The sequence below is a fragment of the Delphinus delphis genome, chromosome 5, assembly GCF_949987515.2.
Source record: "Delphinus delphis chromosome 5, mDelDel1.2, whole genome shotgun sequence".
Lineage (NCBI taxonomy): Eukaryota > Metazoa > Chordata > Mammalia > Artiodactyla > Delphinidae > Delphinus > Delphinus delphis.
The window spans coordinates 35426690-35453008 of NC_082687.1; the positions used below are offsets into that span (position 1 = coordinate 35426690).

Consider the following 26319-nt stretch of genomic DNA (forward strand, 5'->3'; position numbering starts at 1 on the left):
AGAAGAAAGGAGACAGTTCAGAAGAAGGAAAGGGGATGAAGCAAATGGTATCTAATGCACTGATTTTTTGTATTTATTTAACAATGTAGCTATATATAAATATATTTTTCGTATCTTGGTTTTGCCACTTATAAGCCCATGATCTCTCAGGTAAGGGAACAAATCACTTATCTCTCTGTGCTTCAGCTTCCTACTTTATAGAATGGGGTTAATAATAGTATCAACTCCATAGGGGTTGAGGATTAGATGAGTTAAACCTTTAAACAGTACTTGACATATACTAAGCATTATTTAAGTATGAGGGAGAAAAAGTATACGCGTTTTATTTTCACAACATTTAAATACGCTTGTTTTTAGCCTTTCTATTTCATCGTTAAACTTTATTTTCTACCTTACTTATACTTTTGTGTGTGTGTGTGTGTGTGTGTGTATGTGTGTGTGTGTTGGGGCTTCGTCTCTGTACGAGGGCTTTCTCTAGTTGCGGCGAGCGGGGGCCCCTCTTCATCGCGGTGTGCGGGCCTCTCACTATCGCGGCCTCTCTTGTTGCAGAGCGCAGGCTCCAGACGCGCAGGCTCAGTAGTTGTGGCTCACGGGCCTAGTAGCTCCGCAGCATGTGGGATCTTCCCAGACCAGGACTCGAATCCGTGTCCCCTGCATTGGCAGGCAGATTCTCAACCACTGAGCCACCAGGGAAGCCCCTGAACAATAATTTAAGGAGGCACTTTATTCCAGGTATAGTTCCTATACATATTTATTCTTTTAATATAGGCTGTTTGTTAGATATGTAATGTATCAATAATTCTTATACCATAGTAATGTTTTATAAAGGATTCACAAATATGGAAAGAAAGTTCTTTAAGAAACTGGATGCTGACCGTTGGTGTGGAAAAATTCGGAACAAATACGTAATCCTCTTTAGCACAAATAACTTTTTTAACATTAATATTTAATGCAGACACATGAACAGGTCAACATGAGCACTATTTTCCTGAAAGGAAACCTCACCCAATTTAAGTTATTTATACTCCATGCCCCTAATCTCCAACATAAAATTCATTCTGCTTGGCGCACACGAACCTCGAATTGGCTTACAAACCATAACCTAAAGGCTCTCTCCCAGTGTTTACATTCTCCTGGGATCAGGATTCCAATTTGGAATACACAACTCAGGAATGTGGGATTTCACTGTAAATGGTCAGTGAGATGGGGGATGTCTGGCTGACATTCCAAAAAAATTGCCTTTATGTCTTCTAGAAAGCACTATAGTATAGTATATATCTGATCTTTATTAATAAGGTTAATAAGTTCTTGTTTTATAACTTTTGTGTAACTGTCCTTCCTTGGACAACCTCTGGTTTTGCCAATCTTGAAGCAAGATTAAGTACTTCATCCCATCTCCCAAAGCAATCTACCACACAAAGCATCACAGAGCATAGAAGATTCTGTGACGTCACCATTCAACATGTCTGTGAACCCCAAAGTTCTTGTAAGCCACCAGCCATTAAGTCTTTTTCTCCCTCTCTGACTCTCCACCCAGTCTCTGAAAATATGCCTCTTCTTTTTATTCAATATTTTTATGTATTTAAACTGAGTAAGTTTAGCCCATTCCTGAGCCCTGAAGGCCCAGACCTCAAAAGAGTTCATCAGAACAGCCTTTCAACAAAAGCTTGTTTCTTCCTTGAGAGAGGATTCTACTGCCAAGAAAAATAATATTTCCTGTATATATTTACAGTATACTAAAGTGATTTACTTCAATCCTTTCTGGATTTTTTTGCCGCTCAACGTAGTCTCCCGCCACCCAGGCCCGGTCCCTCCACCTGGAAACACCCATACCCATTACAGCACATAGGTCAGGAAACTGCTCTAAGAAATTGAAAACACACTGATAAGTTACATTCCTGTACACTCCCTCACAGACTTCAGTCCACGTAAATAATTCATGACCCTCAAGGGCCACAGAAGTTATGTTTATCCCCCATCTGTATACATTGCTGTGAGGAATATTCTGAAAGGAATATTCTGAAAAGAATGCCCAACTTCCTGTATCAGGGAATGGGTTCTAGCCTCCTCCGAGGCTACACAAGCTCAAGCAGGTTGTTTAAAATCTCTCTGAAACTCAATTTATTCATCTATAAAAGTGTTCCTTCCAGCTAGGAAAAAAAACTATAATTCAATGTTCACAGTTCTATGTAACACTAATGAAAACTGGGCTTAACACAAGGAGTGATTCAAAATAAATTTACCCTAATCAAAAATGTATAGTTGGAAATTTTAAATAATAAACATTTCTGCATAGTGAATTTTTCTCCCAAAAGCATCCAACAAACTACATGGTCATATATAAGTGTTAGACAAGAGCAGCTAGATGAATGCTCTGGAGTGGCTGCAGGGCATGGATGCAGCTATGGGCTGCATCCTCCTTCAATAACTCAGACTATAGCACTTTCTTACTGTGGTTCTTATTTTTGTTAAATACAGTTTTTGAAATGCATAATCAAAACAGAACATGAATTGAGCAGTATATAACTGCTGGAAATTGGCCTAATAAAATCAAAATTACTTGACATCTTTTTACTCCATGCCTTCAAGAGAGTGTTCAATAACAGCTACCTAGAGGGGAAAAGGAATTGTAATCAATTATTGCCTATTACAATATAATATACATTATATGCTTCATATCATTATATTTATATTATATATAGCCATATCATTTTATATATATATATATATATATATATATATATATATCATAATCTCCATCCCAAATAGTTTTACTCTCATGATGAGGGAAATCAACCCTAAAGGACAACACTCTAAAAACTATATTCTCTCTAACAAGGTGGAAATTTCACATGTTAATGGAATGTAATTATCTGTCACAATACTTACTGAATATTGGTATGTCACCGCTATGGGGGATAGTGGAGAAAAGGACTCAAGAAGCGTGAATGATCTTACACTGGCATAGAATGAAGTCCTCTCTTCTACTTTCCAGATGTGGTTCATCCTTTAAGACCTGCTCAAGTCCCCGCCTCCTTCTGAAAGCCCTCCTTTGATGATCTCTCTCAACTTCCTGTGGAAATTGAATTAATATCTTCATCTTAAGTACTCTGTAAAATACTGTTGTTTGTTGCTCCTTTTGTAAGTATCTCTTCAATTTGCAAAATGTCACTAATATAGCAGGTACTTGGCAACTCTTGTGAAGTACATTCGAACTACAAATATAATAACACACACAGTAATGAAAGATGTACTTCGTTCTGACCTGCAGTACTCAAAAGAGTTTGATTTCTAAACGTGAACTGATTTAAAAGCATTTCTATCTGGTGTTTCCAAATGTCTAGTGAATGAATGACTTTAGTTTTCTTGGTGATTTGTCCAATTAGGGTGATTTATACCTGCAAGTTGTTAGTAGGGTCTAAAAATAATAAAGTGTTACTACCTTGGTCTGGGAACTGAGGACATCATGGAAAATGTGGTATGGGCTATAAAGGAGAGCCTTCTTGGCCTCTTGGAAATGCTGGTAGGTGTATGAATGTTTTGCTTATGCTACTGTCTTTACAGAGGCTATAAAACATTTTACCTTTATTCTATAAGTTTGGGGAAAATACCAGCCAGTCTCACCCTCTGTACGTTCATTTCAGAAACACATTCTCATTCATTCCCTCTCCCTGTGCACACAGGTCATAGAATTACCGCTGCCAGCGATTCAGCTTCAATGTTAAAATAACAACAGCAACAATACAAGTTTTAAAACTATTCAGGAAAAATGCTTGATGTTCCTAAAAGTTACATGTCACTTTTTAAAATACAGTTTGTGCAAACTGAAGTAGAGTCCAAAGAGAAGGGGAAATGGTTTATTAGAATACCAGGTGCCCCCAACTCCCATCTATCCAGGAATTTGAATCAACTATGAAAAGCACACCAAAAAATCTAGAAATAATGGAAAAGAGGTCTCAAAAATATTAAAAACACTTATCACATAGTTCATGGCTTTTACCACTCGTGCAAGGCTTAGCATTGTCCTCAACATACAGCCCCCCATGTAGACACTGAAGTGAAATTAATATACTCTGTCAACGAAGTTTCTCCAGGCCAGTCCACAGGTACCAGTGAAGAGCAAATGAGGCACTAATGTAGGTTTCAGAGATACAGTAAGATTGTGTATAACTCACATATATGAACCAATCCCCTGTAGATAATGAGGGATGACTACACAGACTTAACCAAAATGTGCATATTTTAAGACTCACAAGATTTTCCAAAACATAAATAACAGCATAATAACACCAAAAATATCAGTACCATAAATTTATGTACCTTTTCAGAGGGAATTAAGATCATTGTGACAAGATCTTTAAAAAACAAGAAAATCCACATTTCTAATTTTTCTTTTAAATACTTTTCAACAATAGGTAGACTCTTCCTGCATCTTTAAGTCCCCATAAAGGTAAATATTATCTAATTCCTCACCTGTGATAGGTATGAAAAAGCTGTTCATTTAGGACTAAACGAGGTTGTTTATGGGGAACCATCGAGTAAATGGCTGACAAATGAGCCAACACATGTCCCAGTGGGTTCATGACCCACATTTATCAGATGAAAGCCTCCCAGCTGACACCCAGACAACGACCCTTTCTTATTCTAATACCCACAGAAGAGGGGGAAGCAGAGGGGTATGGGGGAGAAGAACAGGCAGGGCCACATCCATCTGTTAGGGTCTCCAAACCCGCCTCAGTGGGTACCCAGTCAGAATCCTCATGAAAGTAAAGGCAAATGTGGCCAAATATTTAAAATCCTGGTGGAATATCTGACCATACTTAAAGAAGGCAACAAGAGCCCAAGAAAACTTTCTGAAAGAAAAAAACTTTTGAGAAATGATTTTTTCCATATAAGCCACTTAGATAAAAGAGAAAATTCTTCAATTCCTGATAAAAGCTATAGAAAGAAGTAAAAACAATTAAATTGAAGGGTATTTTATAGATGCAAGTGAAATTTAAAATACTGTAAAATGACGGCTCCACTCATGATTATCCTGCTGTCATCAAGAACTAGACAAAACCTACATGTCTATACAGTATTTCAGTCCATGTGTCAATATAGCATTAGTCACTATACAGCTATAAAATATTCACATGAGAAATATCTACCTATATTTTGTATTGCTTTAACATCTTCCAAAAACTGAATTTGACTCCAGAAAATACATTTAACAAGCAATTTCTCTATATATATTTTGCTGTATAGGTTCTGCTGATTACGTAGAGTTAGTGCTGTTTCCAAAAGTACATTAACTTAATTCCCATGATGCTGATTATGTGCAGAATCTGGCCTGACATTTACTGAGTTCCCACAATGAATAACACTGGTTTTCTCCAATAAAATTTTTAAAAATTATGCTGAACCATGTCACGACTTAAGACAAATAGAACTATTTCAATAGATCTGTTGTACTTTAAAATCAAATGTCCGACACCACACCTAAAACACAAAAAGGGCAAAAAAACATTCTATTTTGCAAATGTCTAACATTCCCAGTAGTTTCACCTACAGATACTGTCTTTATATCTGCTACATCAAGAATAGTATAGGGAACTATTTGACCCTTGCATCTATATGCAGCACATATTTTGTAGAATCAAGGGATATGTCCACTGGTTATAAAACACGTCAGTTAAGCTCAACATGCGAAAGAGTGAATCCAAGACCAGTACCCAAATACACATTTCAATATGCAAAGGAACCGCTTAAAAGGGTGACCGGCAGATAGAGTAAAATAGCATATACAGAGTGGGCATTTGTTAACTATTCCCTAAATTAAATTGACAGTACTAGCTATATAGACAAAAGCCTACAGCTTCTTTTCCTCTTGGAAAGTCAATTTTAGCTTAGAATGATACACAGCAATTTTTATAAAGGTTATGAGAAAAGGTTGTTTTAAAAATTACCCCTTGGCTAGGAAAATAAAAATAACAGTACTGAGGACATTGGTCAGGGATGTGATGGTCCAACCTGTATATTCAAGTTTTCCTACCCTGAACTCATGGTCAAAGCTTATGATTTGTACAAGTTGCTGAACTGAGCTCTAGAAACAAGATATTTCTTGGGGAAAAATTACAGAATGGCAGTGAAGGAAGATTTTCTGGTTTTGAATACTTTAGGCTATGCAGGAAGGGAAATTGTGTAGGCCCATTCTGGTGGCATCACTTTGGGATCTGAACATCTGAGTAGCTGCCTGCATGTGCAAATACATGAGATAATTGTTGCTTTTCCCAATTACCTTGACATGAATCACCACAGCAAGGGATTTTTTTAGAACCTGGATTTAAGTTAAAGGTCCCATTTAAAAAATAAGTAATCTGTATCCACTTTTTAAATAAACAGCTTCTGTTTGAACTCAAACAGCTTTAAAGTGAATGGCATTATTATTATTGAACTATGATGCTCAGAGTGATTTCATAGTAAACAGATTTCTATTAAAAAAACAAAATATTTACCAGTAGTAGAAAGTTGTTTCAGGGTTTATTATCATAATTAACTTATTTATTTTTGTTTAAGAATCAACTTTGTAATTCTCTACACGAGCCACCCTAAAAGTTACTAAAAGTTACTACGTAGGGACAGTTAAAGTTGTAGGTAAAGCATTGGAACATAGTAAGAGGTACTGGCAACACAGTCTCTTCTCTGAGGCCACATTGTATTAGAAAGAGCTGGCTGCTGGAAGGCCTACAAAACACCACATCCTGAATTTCAAAAGAAACATTTGCAGAGCAATGGACTGGCAGCAATTCCTGTAATTAATGAGATGGGAAGGAAAGAGCAAATTTAAACATGTCTCAAATTTGAGCTCATTTGACCCATCAGCTAACTTTCAGATAAATCTCCTCCTCTTCAGCATTTTCAAGTCCATGATTTGAATGCCATTTTCATGAGGGAAGGAAAGTTAAAACCTGGAGATGTATGGCTTCTATGTGTAAAACAGCCATACTAAGGAATCAGAATAGATAGCTTAAAAGCCAAAAATTTTACTAAGTGAATTTTTACTAATTATCTTCAGAACTTTTATTTAACGCTTAAAAAGCAGCTTAACTTTCTATCAATAAAATGTCTCAAGAGGAAAGAGGCCAAGAGGAAACGAGCCTCAAACTACTTCACTTACAATAAACACACTCGAAAAGACGTGCAGTAGATGGATTTCTCCATTATGCAAAACCGGATGCATCACAACAAAATACAAGTGTTCACATAAGGAAAATACCATTTCTATCCTTTCTTGATATCATGCTTCTGGCTTGCTAACATGTATTAACTCAACACCGAACTTCAACACAGCTTTGTTTTGTGATGCCCATTCTTGCCTGTTTGAGAAATTTCAATTATTCCACAAACATTCACTGAGTGGCTGCTATGTCCTAAGCATAGAACTAGACATTTGGGATAAAGAAATGTGCAAAATACAACTCCTGACCACAAGGATCTCACAGCTTACTGGGGGAACACGTATACCAACAACAGAAAATGCCATAATAGAGATAATAATAATTGTTGACATACTTACTTAAGAGCTTTACATTTACTACTTCATTTAATCATCACATTATTGTCATTTTGTAGGTGACGAATCTGGGGCTTTGAGAGAAGTTAAGTGACTTGCCCAAGAACATTTAGTTTAAAATAGGAAGCCCTGATCTAAACTCAGGTCCCCTGACATTGAAGCATATACTGTAAACCTTGATGCTACCTCACCTCTCTTCGAAGAACTGTGGAAACACAAAGAAAAGACCCCAGTAGGGGTAAGAAAATTAGGGAGGGGTGAGAAAGGAGGTTTCGAAGATCTTTCACTTACACTGAGTCAGTAAAGGAATAAAGTAGTCAGGACCTGAGCAGTTTTATTATAAATTCTTCAGAAAAATAAGTTAGTTTGCCAAAGTAAATGCTGGAATTGCCCTAGATTTGTTTAGCTGCCTGAAGATATAGTTCATCAAATAACGATGAACACTTACACTGTTTCCATTGAATGAAGCAAAATAAGATGTCAAGCTGAAGCAAAGCAGGAATGTCCTACATTTTAAAAATCGATAGAAGACAAACGTTTGTGAACAAGGAAACACTGACGATGAGAGGGTAGAAGTCCATCAGGGCTGCCTGCCGGGCTTGTGCAGATGGGCTTCCACTGGAACACGTAAGCATCCAAGGTCTCCTGTGATGACACACCAAGGAGGCCCCCTCCCAATGATGAAAGCTGATGGAGCACACTCCAGACCAACTTCCAGTTGGGAAGAAACATTTTAACAAATTACCCCATGTTCTTAATAACCAGATGAAAGCAACTGCATTAAATTCTTTTCTATACTACTTTGGCCTCACAGCAGCCCTGTGAGGTTTGAGTTTTTAAAGTATTCCTATTTTATAGACAAGAAAAGGAGGTACACAGAAGTTAAAAGCATGAAGCTACGTAACAATAAAACAATGGTAATGCATTTGTCACTTTAATCTTTCCAATCGAAAGCATCTGTCCTATGCCTCGTTGCCTCAAAAATCATGTTCTCAATTCAATAAGCATAACTTAAGAGCTTACTCTACATAAATCAATAAGTCAGCTGTTTATGGGCAAAAAAATGGAAAACATATGCTCCCCACCCCTAAGGAACTCCCTATTTGAGTGTCTCTGCTACAGAATTACCAAATCAATCCTTGAAAATATGATAATGAATAATAATGAGCTAGTGCTGTGCTTCTCTAACTAGTGCAATACCAGGTACAAAATAAGCTCCTTGGGGGATAAAAGGGAGTTCCATGCTGAAAAAGATTGGAAAATACTGTACAGCAAACATCTAAGTTGGAGGTTTGAAACATACATTAGTATATTAAAGGCTCTGATAAGTCTTGCAATATATAAACCTGTTTATCTTTGTTTACTTAATCCTTCTCAAACCAAGCTGAACTAACGTTCCATCGAATACACTTTGGGGAAAGCTGGTTTATGTATCACCGCTTCTTACTGGAGCTGTTTTTGTATTTGTCAAAAATATCTTTCCCAAAGAACGGTAAAGGTGGGTATTGGAATATCCTCTGTGCTACACAATGAGGGAGATGCGGGCAGATGATTCCTTTGCCACCTCTCAAATCAGTTTCCATAGAAAGACACTTTGTCTGAGTACAGGATATAATGTTAGGGGCCAGCTCAATTTCCTCTCTTCCTTTAGCCAATCACAAGTCAATCAAGTACATTATTTCTGGCAAGAGCTACATTGACTCACTTGGGTCTAAAAATAACTCTTGACCACATGTGGTATATCTAGATCCTTCTCCACAATCTAACGTCAATATTCACCAGTTATAAGGTGCTACTCAGCTGTAATCATTGCCCACTAGTTCACACTAATCTGGTATTAAAAGAGGCCATACGAAATAACCAAAACCCCACTTTTTTTTTTTGAGTTGTATAGAAATTTTGCCAGCATTTAATGTTGCTCACGATATTTGGCAAATGCACACTGGCATTCATACACTTTAAATGTGAACATATTTGGGGAGGAACAAGTCCAAAATAATCATTCCAGCCTTTGAGAGAGGAAAATCTATGCCCTAAAGAATGTTTCTAAGATAACATTTTAGCTATAAATCAGATTTTCTCCCCAAGAGCCATCTTAAACTACACGTGAAAGAATTAGTGTTTTAAACAAACTAATCTTAACTCACGTTTAACCCTAGGAGGATTGGTCTGGGAATACAGATTCCATTGCTTAGTCATAAATTAAGAAAGGCTTCTTTTATGAGTAATGCAATAATTGCTATGCATGCCTAGGAGCGTATATATTTGGGTTTGAGAACATGAGTCCCTATGTGTAGAAACATTTTAAATGTATAAAATATAAGCAAGCAGAAAGAAAAATGGGAAACATGATCAGGCTTGGCAGTTATCACACCTCATGGGAACATACCCAAGAGCAGAGACTCAATCTTAGCCAATGCTCCATCCCAGCCCCACGTCTGGCGTCCAGATTCATGATGTGTGAGGAGATGAGACTGGGGCCAAGACCACGCGCAGTTCTTCTGAGAATGGCTGAGACCCACCACCCTCCTCCAGTAGATTTGTGCAGGCCTCCAAAGTGATCAAAATGAAAACTGAGACCCAACGTCCAGCTGGTCAGGAATCAAGCAGACAGAATAGGTATGGATATTCCTCCCTGACCAATTCCAAATAGAATTTTCTTTCCCTTTTGATGAATTCAAATGTGGAATATCTGAGAGAATTGATCACTTTCAGGAGATCGGTTCAAATTCAGCCCATGGCCTGGTACCAAACAAGTCCAATGATCACTTTTTCCCGCTCAGGAAGGGAGTTGGTGGGATCCAGGAATTCCCTCTGTCCATAATCTGCAAATCTAACCACATCAACTTCTACCACAGGGAAAGACTTGATGTATATATGTTGTTTTGTTTGGGGAGAGTTTTTCTATTATGATAAATACTTAGACGTTAGCTCTATTTTTTTAAAGTTCAGAAAAAGAATTTAGACTAAGAGGACTAACAAACCTGACACTTCTCTCTTGTTGGAGGATAAAATGAATACGGGCAACTTGATCAAAGTTTTAGTCAAGTAAATGAATTTGTTAAGCTAAATATTATTTCTGAATAGCATCATCAGAAACATTATTTTAACCTTCCCCAAAACACTTATAATGTGAAAACAGTGAAGACAGTTGCCCTCTTTCAAAAGCAGGGGCTCTGTTAAAACATACATCTGTATGAGCTACACTGGAATTGGTAAATTTCACTAATCTGTACATTTCCTGGCTTCTTGTCATCTATTCTTCAATAACCAAATGCCCTGACCTAACGTTCGCAGTCTCCTTTCTCTGGGCCCCCCACTCCCTTCTTGCAGCACTGACCACCTTTACACTGTCCTCCAACCTCCCAATTCTCAATCCCCGACAGGGCAAGGACCATCCTGTGTATCGCTGCACAGCCCACACAACTTGCCCCATCTACAGTGTGTGTGGATGGTTCAAAACACACTGATTGCATCCATTTCTATCTCAAGATAAGTATGGAAATTCCCTTCTCATTTCTTAAAATATTTTAATCTAAAAACGAATATGAAGGCCATTTAAGAATGGTGAATACTTACCTTCATTCAAAACTTCCCAAAAAGTTAATCCCCACAAGTGCTATCAAACTCATATACTGATCAGATCTCTGCATTCACTAATGTTAAAAACAAGACAATAGGCCCCAAATGGAGTCGCTTATGCTAAGTCCCACATCACCAAACTGAAACTTAATTACAGTTTTGGTTCTCCCAGAAATGGAATCTTAAACCAGTCAATCAGGAACCCTGTGATCAGCACAAGTGAGGTAATCAAGGACCCCTGCCATCCCCTAAAAGAAAGTAACCTTGTGATAACCAACCCATCTTTTGCCTAGTGTAACCTCCTTGTTCCTGCTCCCTTCTGCCTATAAAAGTCTTTCATTTTGTACAGATCTTAGAACACCTTTCTATCTGCTAGACTGAATGACATTTAATTCATGAATCACTGAATAAAGTCAATAAGATCTTTAAAATTTACCCAGTTGAATTTTTTTTTTAACACTAGTTCCCTGAAGATTTCCAACCTGCTCATCTCCTCTAAAAAGGTGGTGGAGGGGGAAATCACCCTGTGTTTTTTTAGTGTTTGCTCATAATAGTTTACTTCAACCTTTAAAAATACAATGGGTAGACATTTTGTATTCTATTTATTAAGTAATACCATGAACTTAGTTTCCCTCATTTAACATGTAAACGTTTCTTTGTCCACCTTCTTAAAATGAATTTAATTGGTGTATTTTGTGTTTAAAAGGAATAAAACATTGAAGGCATTGTGTTACTCAGCAAATGACTGATTCATTTTTTCCCTAATGTGACCTGAGTGTCTGCTATGTGCCAGACCCGGCCTGGGTGCTGGAGATACAGCCCTACCTCATGGAGCCTGTAGTCTGAGAGGGATCTGCAGATCTTGACAGACTATACATTCCGGATATTTAAGCAAAAAAATTATGGTTTTCATTTTCAAAAGCATATCGCATTCTAACAATAATATCGCTTTACAATCTTGTTTCTAAACTTGAAGCAAGACAACAAAAAGTTAACATTCGCTTTCATATAATCTCTTTGAAGAGACAATTAACAAAATGTGAGGAGCAATCTACAACAGAATAACCAAAGGCTCTAATTAAGTAGGCAGGAGAATCACAAATATTTAGATTATCTTTATCTAAGCCTAGGATGTCTTGACTTTGATTATCTGAAATAACTGAAAATGAGTTGTCACATTTAAAATTTTTCTTTATCTTTAGATACAAACACGAAACTAATTTTCCAAATTTCCAATTCTACATGCTGAATCCTGCTAGAGAGCATTACTGAAAATGTTTTCTAGGATCTGATTTTAGGGTTTTGACTGCAAAATCACACATTTTTGTATACATTATTTGAAGATAAGAGATATTTCCCATTTGAAGATTTATTATTTATCAACCCATACTATTTCCATTTCAAGATCAAAGTGTCTCCATCGATCACCTATTTTCATCCCTTCTCAGTTTATAAATATCATTATAAAACTATCCCGGCGCTACATTGAGAATTTTTACCTGTTTTCTTGCTTTCTTTGTCATTAAAAACAAAAAAACAAGCATCCCATGCTAATGTCATTAGCCCAGATAACTTCAACAGTACCTTTATGATCATAAGATGTAAGACCAGGCCTTAAGAGTTATATCATTTCCAAAAAGCAATGAAAAAGAAGCACCAAGAACATTTTTTAAAATACCTCTTTATTAATACCAAATGCATAACATTTAACATAAGTTAAAACGTGCCCTAACACACTCAGGAGGAAGATGCATAAAATGGCCATACGGAAACATCTGTTGGAATAAAATCCTGGTCACAAACTACTCATCTCCAAGGGCTAGAGCAGAGAAAATGGAATATTCCTTTTTCCTTAGAAAAACTGTGTGCAGTTTCAAGATCCGAATGCCTGCCAGAGGCCACTTTCTCACCCTCTACCACCCAGTGTTGCCAAGGTCCTTAACATTCCCTGAGTATCCCAGCAGCCCGTGTACCTAATGCGCACATACAGGTAGAGGCGGGTACGTAGAGTCATCAGCACCAATAAACTGGAAATTAGGAAACAAATGATAATTGACTTTTCCTCATTTTCTCCAAGCTCCTGCCTTCTGCACCTTATCGTTCTACTCCTGTCTGCAAGGAAGGGCGACCTCCTTGCAGAGGCCTCGAAGTTATTCCCTGCGGTGTTCGGTACAGCGAAGTGGGGGTGACAGCGGGTTTGCAGGCGCGCAGATTTGCTCGCTGCGCTCCTACCTCCATCCGCCGCAGCCCCTCGGGCCTGTGCTCACCCAAGGGGGGCCTCGAGGTTGGGGAGGGCGGCTGGCCGAGACTAGGTGAAGGCAATCCCCATCGCCATCCCTCCCTCCACGTCCCATCTTCCACCCCGGGTGCCCCTCTCCCTCCTCCCCCACCGCCAGCCCACCCAGCGCGGCGCCCTTACCCGGCTCGTGGACGCCGGGGCTGTCGGACAGCTCGAGCACCAGCAGCTCGCGGCCCTCGAAGCTGCGCCCCACCGTGTAGATCCTGCTGACCGCGGCGCACTGCAGCCACACGGACACCAACGCCTCGCGCAGCTCGGGGTAGCGGTGGTACTCGAAGGGGATGCCGTCCTCCTGAGGCCGCCGGCGCCGCCTCGCGCCCGCCGGGGGCCCTCGGGGCCCCCGGGCCTCGGCGCCCAGCAGCCACGCACAGGCCGCCAGCGCCCCGCACAGCGCCAGCAGCGCGCGGCCCCCTCGCCCGGCCATCGCGCCACGCGTCTCCCGTGCGGCCTCCTGTATGCCCGGCGCCTCGGGGCGCACAGCCCGCGGGTCCCCTTGCCTCGCCTCCCGGCGGCCTGGAGCAGGCAGCGGAGGGAAGACCCAAGCAGCGAGCGCGGAGCCTGAGCGGAGCGCAGGACGCACCGCCGCCGAGCGCGGGACGAAGGGGAGGTGGCGCGGAGCCGGGCGGGGCGCGCGGGCGCGCGGGCGGGGCGGGGCGGGGCGGTGCCGCGGGCCGGATTTGCGGATAACCGGGGGCAGCTGCACGATTTGCGGGCTCGGAGCTACGTCAGAGCCAAATGGCGCCGGAACGACCCATGTGGGATGACAGCTAAGGTTGGGTCTGGATATGTTGCTGTCATTGAGAGAGCCGTGATTACTGCCTATGGAAAAAACACTCTGGGATTGTTAGTGCAGCCTTTTAATGTGCCATCAATCCCAAGCCGACCAGGTTTCTATCCTGATGCTCCAAAAACTAGAGAATATTGTAGGAAAAAAGAAGCACAAAAGAAGTATTGGCAGCCGCTTGCCTTCTCCCCGTGATGTGTGTTTAATAACTGTATTGATAGTCCAAACACAAACCCACGGGTTGGATGTTCATTGATTGCAAGGTCTGGCTGGAAAACAGAACACAATGCACTGTGATTCAGAGGTTTAAGAGACTAAAAATGCATTCTATCAATTTGTAGATACTGTCTTTAATTGTATTTATGCACATTCCTGGATTCTTCGTGGGGGGACGCACAAATGAGATAATGTCATCTGCCAGTGCCTATGCCAACCCCCTTCTCTAACTCCTGTGGGGAAAACAGAGTGCCTCTGGGGAGTGCTGGACAAGGGATTTAGTTTGATATTAAGGTTAAATCTTTCCAGAACAGCTTATCTGGGTGGTTCAGGCTCAGGGTCTCCTACCTGGTTGAAACTAAGATGTTGGCCAGGAGTGCAGTCATCTAAAAGGCTTGAATGGGGCTGGAGAGTCTTCATCCAAGAAAAAAATAAAAGATCAAATCCTGTTATAGAAAGAAAACTCTGATGGTGAAAGATAAGATCTCCATTCCCATAATTGTTGCAAAAGTATAAAATCATTTACAGCTTTAAATACCCAGCCTTTACACAGGATTTGTAGTCCTGGAACAACTCTGGAGCAGATGTCATTCTGAAGAGGTTGCCATTTGGATTAAAAAATAGCACAAATCTAGATAAATAAATAATCCATTGGGTATTTCAACCAAACAGTAAAACTGGACATCATGTGGGTGATTTTTCATGTTAGCCATTTTTTTTCTTAACTTACTCTTTTCTCCACCTGTCTAACAGTGCAGTGCACTGAATAAAAACTTTCTCCTGGAAAAGAATCCAGATATTTAAATGACTTTATTGGATCAAAAAAAAAAATGCTGCTGGAGAGGTTGGTTTCAAAACCCTCTGACTGTCTACGTTTCCACAGCAGAATGGATCTTCTTTTTTGGATTTTTTTGGGAAAAGCTGCCACTATAAAGACATGCCACTCAGTTGAATTTGGACGCCACCATGATCCTTGTCAATGTAGGCAGAGCTAAGAACCATATATTTTTCTCTATGACCAGTCTGAGTTTGATTACATGGTCCAGAAGTTTGAAACCAGAGTTATACTTAGATTTCTAAAATCATGCCCAAAAGAGCAATCTTGGAAATCTAGAAAAAGAAAACAGTGTAGCCAAAGCCAATAACTTCAGAAGTAGAAGGTTAGGATTTTCATGTTAGCAATTTAAGGTAACCACACTAATTTGAGGCAAGGTGGGCCATATACTGGTAATGACACACATAAACAACATATGATTCAGTGAAATCTTGTTGCCCTTAAGCTTCTCTTCGAACAAAGGGTGTTTTCTATTTTCTCCCAAATCTCAGTTTTATGGATTTCTTTTTAAACTTTTTTTGAAAATGGATGGAATCCCACCAGCTCTGTGGCCTCACTTGAGGGAGATTTTTGTGAATCTTAGAAGTTTGTTTTCTTTATCTATAAAATGAAAGATTTGGATTCATTTGTGTGCAGCCGGATCATCTAGAGAATTTGTAAAGTATGCAGATTCCCAATCCCCCACCAATGCAGAAAGTCTGCGATGGGTTTCAGGTGTTAACAATGTTCCAGGTTTTAACAAGAATACCAGGTATTTCTGATTTTGATGTTTGATTGACAAACATACTTCAACAAAGTGTTTGTTCTATGGGTTTTCTGAAGTCTTTTCAAATCTCAAATGCTGTGATCCTGGAAGTTTTCTTTTTGAGAAAAGTTCCTGCTCACCAAAGCTCTGGGACACACCACATACACCAAGGAATCAGTTCAAAGGAATTAAAACTTTGTCTTTAAATTTCTGGGCAATTTTATGTGTAGGACAGCTTCACCGGAGCATAATTACTTTTGTGGTTTCATAAGCAATTATGTAAAAGGTTATATACCCATCCCGATTGCTACATAGAAAATCTTGCATGCTAACTGTCTAATGTGTTTGACCCTGTGTACCCATAGTTAAATCTAGTGTGCACCCACACTTTAAATCATGCACATGCATGCACACGCATGCAAGGAAGAGATCTGTTTTTTGTGTTATTTCTGAACATCTGTATGAGCATATTTAAGCTCCCCAAACCTTCACTTCCTGCATCACCTCCACTATTTTCAAACCCAGAAACCGTCTCTTCCTATATCCCAAACCCTGTATTCCCTCCTTCCAAAGCCATGTCTAAAACTCATCTAGTCCACAAAGGTTCAGTAAACACATAGCTTTATATCCTTTTAGTGGTGTGCTGGTAAATGTTTGACACTCAGCTCTCCATACATGGTAAAATCTGATTTAGAGTGTTTGCTGATTTCTGTGGTATTAATATTCCCACCGTGGCTGATTCCAAATTGCCGATGTGATATCACTGAGCACAGCGTTGAGGAGAGGCACACAGCACACTTTTATACAAATTCTTTACACTCCTTCCTTTCAAGAGGGGGAGCTTAATTCCCTTCTACTTGAGTTTAGGCAGGACTTAGTGACTCGCTTCTAATGAACATAATATGGCAGAACTGATGGGATATATCTACTAAAATTAGGTTATGACAAAACTCTCTCTCCCCCTCTTTCTCATATCACTTGTCCTGGGCAAGTTGTCTGCCATGTTGTGGAGATGCACACAGCAAGGACTGGGAAGGCCTCTGTGGAAGCCTGAGAGGGACCTATGTCTGTAGCCCAGCAGCTGTGAGTTACTGAGGGCTGTCAACAGCCACGGAGCAGATCCTTCAGCCCCAGTCAAGTCTGGGAGGGCTGCTTGACTGACAGCTTGACTCTAGCCTCCTTATAGACCCTGAGCCAGAACCACCAGCTAGGCAGCAAAAGGTTCCCAACCTACAGAAACTGTTAGAGAATAAATGTGTGTTGTTTCAAGCTCCATATGCTGAGGATAACTACTACATACAGCATCTCTCCTGTACAGATACAATAGACACAAAAACCTCGAGAGCACAGAGGATAATAAAATATAGCAGCATAATGAACAAGTGGTGGGTTTTGAGTGTTTATTCCCTTTTTCTTCATATAATTTATTTAATTGCAAGTTTATATAATTTATTTTTTATAAATAATGGCTGTGTTTAACAAGTGACTCATAAGATTCCTTTAATTTTAACAATTGGCTCTTGCAAGTGTCAACCAAGAAACACACAAGGCTGCAAATAAGAAAAGAGTTTATTGGGGGGTCTTAGGAATTACAATACCAGAGACACAGATTCAGATAAAACCCAGTGTTCCAAGAAAGAGAAAGAGTCAGGGGCTTATAAAGGCAAAAGCCACAAGGTTGTTAAAGTTGTCTGGCAAGAATCATGATTGACCCTGGTGCAAGCAGATATTTGGGGTAAGGGTCCAATAAGCGTCTCGAGTTTCTGGAACATTGGGCAGGTGTTCTGCATGCCCGCGTTAAGAGAGTAAGTGGTCAAAAGGTCAGATTTCATCCGGAATCACTTCCTCAGTGGCCTTGAGGCTTCATTTCAGAGCTCTCTTAGCAGTCCCGCCTGCATTTGATTTTCCTTCCACACAAGCTGGTATGACCGGCTCCAGCAAATCTCTCTTCTTCCCTCTCCAGGCCCTATTCCTCACTCAGCAGTATCCCTTTCCGGCTGGCCCTCCTCTCTGGCCCCCCAGAGAGGCCATGTAGCGTTGAACTTCAGGGTTCATGAACCTGCTGCATCAGAATCACCTGGTGAGCATGGCCACATGCCAGACCGGTTAAATCCAATTTTCAGCTGGGTGTGGGGCTTGGAAGTCTGCACTTGAATAAGTTCCCCCCACCCCCATCCCCTCAGGGTGACTCTGATGCACAGTAGGATTGGAGGGACACTGGTTCAGGAGACTGGTGTTGAGGTTTGACAGACAGCGTTCTAATCCCAGGTCTGCTTGTTTCTGGAAGCTGCTCAGTGACTTCACCCCAAAATGAGGGGCACGATGAGCATCCCATGAACTCGTGATAATGGAAGCAGAGGGAAGCAGAGTTAAAGAGAGAAGATGCTATGCTCCTGGCTTGGAAGATGGAGGAAAGAGCCGCCAAGCCAAGGAAGGCCGGGGAAAGAAGATGGAAAACGAACTAAGGCCTTTTTTTGTTTTTTTTTCCCCAGCTTACGTGCTGAATAAATAAGAATTTATCTACATACAAACGCACTTCATTTTCTGTAAAAGAGCTCAACGACCACACTGTTCTGTTTCTGACGCAGAGGCCGCATGGATGCCCCGCAGGCGGGCGCGGGTCACGAGGGCGGCAGGTGGTCGTCCCCGCATTCCTGTACAGCTCGTTGGCTCCCAGCCCAGACAGCGCCTCGAAGAAGGGGCTCTGGGCCAGCGGAGACTCAGTGAGCCCTGGTCCACAGGGCTGAGCTCGACGTCATACCCGTCCTCCCACGCCGGCAAGGCGGGCGCTCACAAGAGGAGTGCTGGCTAAACAAAGCCTTCTGAGCCCCTTCACTCCCTGCTGGGACAGACTTCAGGCGTGGTACGTCTCACTGGCACTGCAGCCCCATCCAGACATCCTGCTTCAGAATCCTCCCTCCCCCGTGAACTCCCAGCACCAGTGCCGGGCGTTCCTGGGAAGCCCTGAAGAAATTCTCTGACCAAACTCTGCTTGACCTTCTCCCGTCCACACCATGAAGCCACTGTCGGGAGCCTGTGTCCCCAACCTGACCGGGGCTGCAGCTGGTCTCACCGGTCTCTCATTTCTCCCGTTTCCCATTTCCTTCATCACTGGGTTGTATGCAAACCAAGCGTCAGGCAGGTGTCACCAAAATGTTCATGCCACTTTTACTTGTCATTGTGTAATTAAGTTAAAAAACTGGGTAAACTGATAAATACAAGAGTAGAAAAAAGTTGGATGCTTTGGAAACACTTGAATTTTTAAAATTTTTTTATAAATTTATTTTTCGCTGCGTTGGGCCTTCGTTGCTGTGCTCGGGCTTTCTCTAGTTGCGTCGAGCGGGGGCTACTCTTCGTTGCGGTGCGTGGGCTTCTCATTGTGGTAGCTTCTCTTGTTATGGAGCATGGGCTCTAGGCACGTGGGCTTCAGTAGTTGTGGCACACAGGCTCAGTAGTTGTGGCTTGCAGGCTCTACAGCGCAGGCTCAGTAGTTGTGGCGCACAGGCTTAGTTGCTCTGCGGGTTGTGGGATCTTCCCGGACCAGGGCTCAAACCCGTATCCCCTGCATCGGCAGGCAGATTCTTAATCACTGCACCACCAGGAAAGTCCAGGAAACACTTGAACTTTAAAAATGGAATTAGGTATGAATGAAAAAACAGTGAAGGACTGAGGAAAAGATAAAAATCTTTAAGGATTCTGCTCTTAGATTTGTTCAAAACCTGTCACTTTAAAGAAACCGTAACAGTAGAAAACACATTGTGGGGAGAAGGCCTCGTTCCAACAACCAACAACCAACTGATGGATGAGTGGACACATGTTTTAAGTTTAAATAAACTAATTAAAGTGTGCTTTGTGCTTCTTTTTTTTATTTTTATTTTTGCGGTATGCGGGCCCCTCACTGTTGTGGCCTCTCCCGTTGTGGAGCACAGGCTCCAGACGCGCAGGCTCAGCGGCCATGGCTCACGGGCCCAGCCGCTCCGCGGCATGTGGGATCTTCCCAAACCGGGGCACGAACCCGTGTCCCCTGCATTGGTAGGCGGACTCTCAACCGCTGTGCCACCAGGGAAGCCCTGTGCTTCTTTTTTTATGATTCTCTCCTTTAGTTGATTTTTTTTCCATTAACCACCCACTGCATATCCAGTTCTATCAGCCGAGAGGGTGGATGTACCATAGCAGACAGGTAACAGCCAAAGGTACTCTGAACCCCCTGAATGAATCAGCAGGACAAAACTCCATGTATAGGTATCACAGCCTGAAACCTAATTACCAACTCAAATTAAATATGGTTTATCACTACAGCTCTGCCTTGTACCAATTCCTCCGTATCCCAGTGGCCACCCCAGTATTACTGACCTCCCAGCAGCACTGCCCAACAAAAATACATTTTGAGCCATATATGTAATTTGGAACTTTCTAGTAGCCACGTTGTTAAAAAAAAAAAAAGTAAAAAGGAAGAGGGGAAATTAATTTTAATAGTAAAATTTTTAACCCAATATATTCCAACTATTATCATTTCAACTTGTAAACAATAGAAATATATTAATGAAATACTTTTTTCATACTAAGTCTTCAAAACCTGTTGTGTAATTCACATCACAGCACATCAGCACAATTCAGACTAGCCATATTTCCAGAGCTCACTGGCCACAAGTGGCTGGTGACAGCTGTATTGGACAGTTGAGATATATTGCTGTTCTTATATTCCTATCTTCTAAAATTATTCCTCCTGTTTTATCTTCCCAGTTAATGCCTTAGTCCAGGCTCTGGTTATTTCTTGCCTGGACTATGGCAACATCCTCCCCTGAAGATTATTCCTCTCATCACCAGTTAATCTCAGTTTCTAATCTTGCTGCCAAAACCACCTTCTCCATCATTCACCTTGATTATGCCATCCACCATCCTGTCCTGTCCATCACTCAGGGATCAAAGCCAAAGCCGTGGTCCTCTTCCTCGGAGAATTCCTTAGAGAGCCTTAGGAAAACTCACTTCCTTCCTGCGCCCCCTCCTGCTTCTTTCACTACCACACTTTCTCTCTCAAATTCCTGCACCGTCATCCCCCAAGCCACAATGTAGTTACACCTACCCCATCCTTACGCTGTGCCGTCCTTCCCCCTCCCCAGGCCAGCCTTAATCCCCCACCCAACTCCTGCCCCACGTCCCCACTAGGCAGGCTTCCTCTCTCCTGAAACTGTACCTCTTTGCTCTCCTTGCACTTCCCTTTGGTCAACCCTCTTCTCTCCTCTGGAAAAAAAAAACTGAAATTCTCATTTGAGTTTCCTTTCCCCATTAGTTATCATCCAAACACCTCAACTTTCTCATAGCTCATTCCCCTCCCACTCGACTTCTACTCTGTGGGTTCTACCCACCCAACCAGACTTAACGTCCTCTGGCCTTGCCTGGGCTTCCTCAAGCCCACACTCAGCCTATTGTTCTGCTCTCTCTTCACGTGATCTGTCTGGGTGAACTTATCTGTGCTCATGGTGTCAAGTATCACCTCTCTGTTGCCCTGTTTGTAGCTCCTAAGATTGAGTCCTATATCCACTCCCTCCCACTGAGAGACAGAGACTGGCCTGCTTGTGTGTTTGCCTCCACAGCCCAGCACAGTGAGAGCCACGGCCACTGGGGCTCAGTATGCTTGCCATGAGTGGATGAACTACTACTGCCACCATCTACCTTCTACCTTTGGCACTCAGACTTATGCCTGTGTTTTTAATGCTTTGCTCACTCTGCAAACTCCTGGGCTCTTACATTCTCCTGCAGGATCCCTTCCTAGGTGTGACACAGCCAGTTCAGTTCCCTCTGCACTCATCAACCATATTTACCAAGTTGCTTGCATGTAACAAGTCGTTTGCTAATGTTCTCAGTTTATATAATGTAGTTCCTATTTCTGTCTTCATTATTATTGTCTATGTTGTCAGTTTATGTCTACCACGTCACAAATACACTCTTTAGCTATGATGTTTATGTTGACCATCTTACCAATTTTTAAGTATTATAAATTAACCAGTCTTGTAAATAAATAAGATCTTTATTTATGGTGTGAGTTAAGTTGCTCAGGAATCTACAGTGGTAACTCTAAACATTGCCCAGGTGTGCATGGCACATCCCTCCCTCATCTCCTCTCCCCCATCACCCCTCCCCTCCCCCTCCCTCTCCCATCTCCTCTCTCCCATCTCCGCTCCTAGGTCTCCCAGGCACCCCTGTTACCACCTGTCAAGTCTTCAGGCTCATTTCCATCTTCACACTCATCACAAGGTAATGTTTCTTTACTTGTGTTGTCTCTTTTCCCTTGAGAAGGTGAGCAACTTAATGGTAGGCCCCTACCACCAGAGTCTAGCCCATAAAAAAGATAATAAATATTTGTTGGAAAATGAGACACGTCCTAACATGTTAATTTAAGTCCACAAGAACTTTGTGCCTTTTAAACTTTAAAGATATCATGGAAATAACCAATTTACCTCTAAAAGAAGAGTATCATTTCTAATAGTCTCAATATCTAAAATCTTTGAACTAAGCACTGTACTAATTATTGGCTTTAATCCTCCAGCAACTTACCACATTTTACAGATAAGAAGACTAAGGTTTAGAGAGGTTAAATAATTAGTACAAGTTTATATGAATAGGAAGTGATGAGAGCAAGATGGTAGAGAAACATGGCTTTATTTCCATGGAGTACTGTAGGGCTTTAAATTCACCCGTTCATCCAACAAACTTTTATTTAGAACCAGGTACTTGGTAGTTACTTGGTGGAATGTGGTCAGTGAGGAATACAAAATTGATTAACACATAGCTCCTGCCAGAGAGGCGCTCAGAGCTCACTCTCCAGTGTGGAAACCCAAGATAGTCTTGTCCATGATGAGTGTGTTCACTGTGAATGGGAGAGTTTGTTTTAATTGGGATTTAGCAGAATTAAAGTCTGGGAAAAACACATACTATTAAGAAGTGACTTGTTGAGTGTTTTAAACACCTGGAAAGCGATATACAATAAATATCCAATAACTAGATTGGTCAAGTAATTAATTCACAGATTCAGAATGCACTACACTCTAGCTGTTTGGTAACCCACCTGTGGCAGGAAGTGTCACCAAACACACTGAGTCATTAAGTCTTCCTAGCTGGGTAAAGAAATTAGGTTCAGCCACCACATTGCTCAAATTGTTTTATGAAAGATTCTTCCAAACTTCAGTGTCTTACTTCTGTCTGATTCCTGGCCTCAGGAAATTAACCTTTTGACTTCTTGACTTTGCTTATATTTTATTTTACACTTGCGAAACCCTGATAGCCCAACTACTGTCCCGTCTTTAGTCTAGTTTCACCTCTTCCTAGGAGCTAGTTTTTATCTCCTTATCTTGTTCAGGCTGCCTACCAACCTCTGCTATTTCGTTAGCCATTTAATTCATCCACCCCTGGATGTCTACGAGTGACTCAGGCTCAGCAGGGCAGCTGACAGGGGCTGAGCAACAGCAGCACAGAAATGGTACCTTGAACTGATGGGATTACGTAGGAGAGGAAAGAGTGAGCCAGTGAGAGTCACGGGTGCTCTGATGGAAAATGAGCCACATGACCCTCGGCCATTCTTCCATCCAGCTGGCCTCTAGTTGCCGGCCACAGGGCAGGGCAATCTCTCTTGTCTAAAGTGTCTCCCAAACAACTCCAAGCACAAGCACAGCTTCTCTCACCTTCACCCCTATTGCTTCCATCCTTCTTTCAGTGTATGGCACTGTATTCCATACTCTCTCATCACCAGATCTTAGCATGAAGTCCCCTGACTTGGATGAATCATCCCCTTCTGCCCTCCCTCCCCCCCCACTTCCTGGGTAACTTGCTGTCATTCAGGTCTCAGATAAACATGACTTCCTATGTGAACCTTCTCTAACAGCCTCCATCAGGCAAGAAAGATCCTGCTGCTCTGTGACCCCAAAGTTCCTTGTGCCTCTCTCCTTCTCAGAGCTCTTTCATAATTATTTGTTTAATCAACTTTTATCTCCCTTATACTTTACATTTTGTGAAGGCAGGAATCACCTCTCTCACGCCTACTAGTGTATCCCAGTGCCTATAAGAGTTTGATACATAATTGAAACTAAGTAAATATTTGACTGAAAAGGGCTTCCCTGGTGGCGCAGTGGTTGAGAGTCTGCCGGCCGATGCAGTGGACACGGATTCGTGCCCCGGTCCGGGAAGATCCCCCATGCCGCGGAGCGGCTGGGCCCGTGAGCCATGGCAGCTGAGCCTGCGCGTCCGGAGCCTGTACTCTGCAATGGGAGAGGCCACAACAGCGAGAGGCCCGCATACTGCAAAAAAAAAATAAATAAATAAAAAATTTGACTGAAAGAATATATAAATTCTTAGACATCAAGCTCTGCTCTCAGTTGACATCTGATACACCACCAGTTACGCCTCAACAATTCAAAAATAACTTGGTTAAAATCTATGTTCACTAAGCTGCAACCACTTCCGTCACCACAGGAAGCAGCTCATAGTTATGGATGAATGCAGATCTGAGAGGAGTGGCGTTCTGAGCTTGAGGAAGGACCCCCTCCTCACTGCCTACTTCAGCCAGTTTATGTGGAAATACACCTGGAGCCAGACAGAACCTGGAATATAGTCCAGTGACTGTGAGGTCCTGAGTAGGTGAACTGATCAGTACTCGCTTTGTTGCAACTAAAATAAACTGAATTCAAAACTGCATAAGTAAATAGGAAGGAAGAGAGGGATGGAGGGAGGAAGGAGGGAGAGAGGGAGGAAGGGAGGGAAGGGAATGTAAAAATAAAGTGGAATAGAATGAACACAATTTAAGAAGACCATTAACTTTGGTCAACTAAATTGTCAGGGGGAATAGCCACCTGGACCATCTAGTTCCAGAGTTATTTTATGCTTTCAGTCCAGAACAGTCCTCCTCCCAGCAGGAAAATCACTTTCATTTTTGAAGTGTTATAAGAGATGCTGAAAAATAAAACATGATTTGTCTAGACTAAGAAAACCTGGTAAAATGGCTGATAAACATCATTCCAGCATAAACTTTCCAATCAAATTGAAGACAAATCAGGAATTCCCTAGTGGTCCAGTGGTTAGGAATCCATGCTTCCCCTGCAGGGGGCACGGGTTCAATCCCTGGTCAGGTAACTAAGATCCCACATGCCTCACAGCATGCCACCCTCCCCCCCAAAAAAGTCAAAAAAATTGAAGACAAATTTTTCAAGTTGTTATTTTTAATAAATATGCTAAGTTATAATATTGTGAACTAATAACTATTATAAGTTTAAATGTGCATTTGGTACTTATATCAATTTAATTTATTGAGTATATCTATCCACCACATTTTACAGAAAAATGTTTGTAAAGGCTGTATATTATCAATTAGCGTGCATATGGGAAAATAGGACTTTCCAATGAAAACGATCAATATTGGTTCAAAATTTTTCATTTCCTTGACAGTGCATTTGAAAAACATTAGTCAATTAATTTAGAAAATCAAACCTTGGTTGCTTTGTTTAATTTTCAGCTTTTTGTTGCTATTGTTTCTATTTTGTGTTGGGCATTTTGCTATAAAAAAGTTTTTTATAGGTAACTGTGCAAGGCAAGCATTACTAGTCCCATTTTATAGACAAAGAAGCAGAGACTCAGTTAAGCAACCCACCCAGGTCACACAGACAGGCCGCACAATAAACTGACTCCAAACCAGGGTCCGTTGTAGTTCCTGTGTCCTTTCCTCAGACCTCAGGGCTTCAAACAAGATACTGTCACCTATCGGCAAGGGAGCTACTGCTGGATGGTGAATTGCTTGCCAGTGGTCCCGTTTCCAAGCCCGGTTTCAGGTCTATCCATTATAGAAAGGAGATTCAAGTCTAGGTAGGTGATTAAATTAAATGACTTTTAAGGTCATTGAAGGATACAGAAACATTCTGAAATTTCATCACCAACTCTGGAAAAGCTCCACTTCCTCCAGGTAAGTATTCAAGCTAATAGGAGGTAGAAAAATATCTTCTCTCTGTATTACAGTCTTACAGTCTTAAAAAGAGAATGGGATGTGTTCTTTAGAAGGAAGCAAGATTCTGGCATCCTGGCCTTCTATTTAGAATCAAAGAAAATAATAATGTCCTTACTGTTGCTTATGAGTTGAAATGTGTTCCCCCAAAAGAATTTGGAGTTCTAACCCGCAGGACTCGTGAATGTGAACTTACTTGGAAATAGGGTCTTTGCAGAAGATCAGGTTAAGATGAGGTCATTAGGGTGAGGCCCTAATCCAATAGGGCTGGTATCCTTATAAAAAAGGGGAAAATTTGACACAGAGATACACACGCAC

At 41.4% G+C, this 26319-nt stretch overlaps 1 protein-coding gene across 1 annotated transcript in view; it reads right to left on the bottom strand.

Annotated features, from left to right (window-relative positions):
* CPE (carboxypeptidase E) overlaps positions 1-14045 on the bottom strand; it is a 112384-nt gene extending 98339 nt beyond the window's left edge. Inside the window, exon 1 of the mRNA XM_060012184.1 lies at positions 13557-14045. Within this exon, the coding sequence (XP_059868167.1) occupies positions 13557-13860 (304 nt within the window). The 5' untranslated portion in view covers positions 13861-14045. The remainder of the gene's footprint in view (positions 1-13556) is intronic.
* Between the last annotated feature and the right edge of the window lie 12274 nt (positions 14046-26319).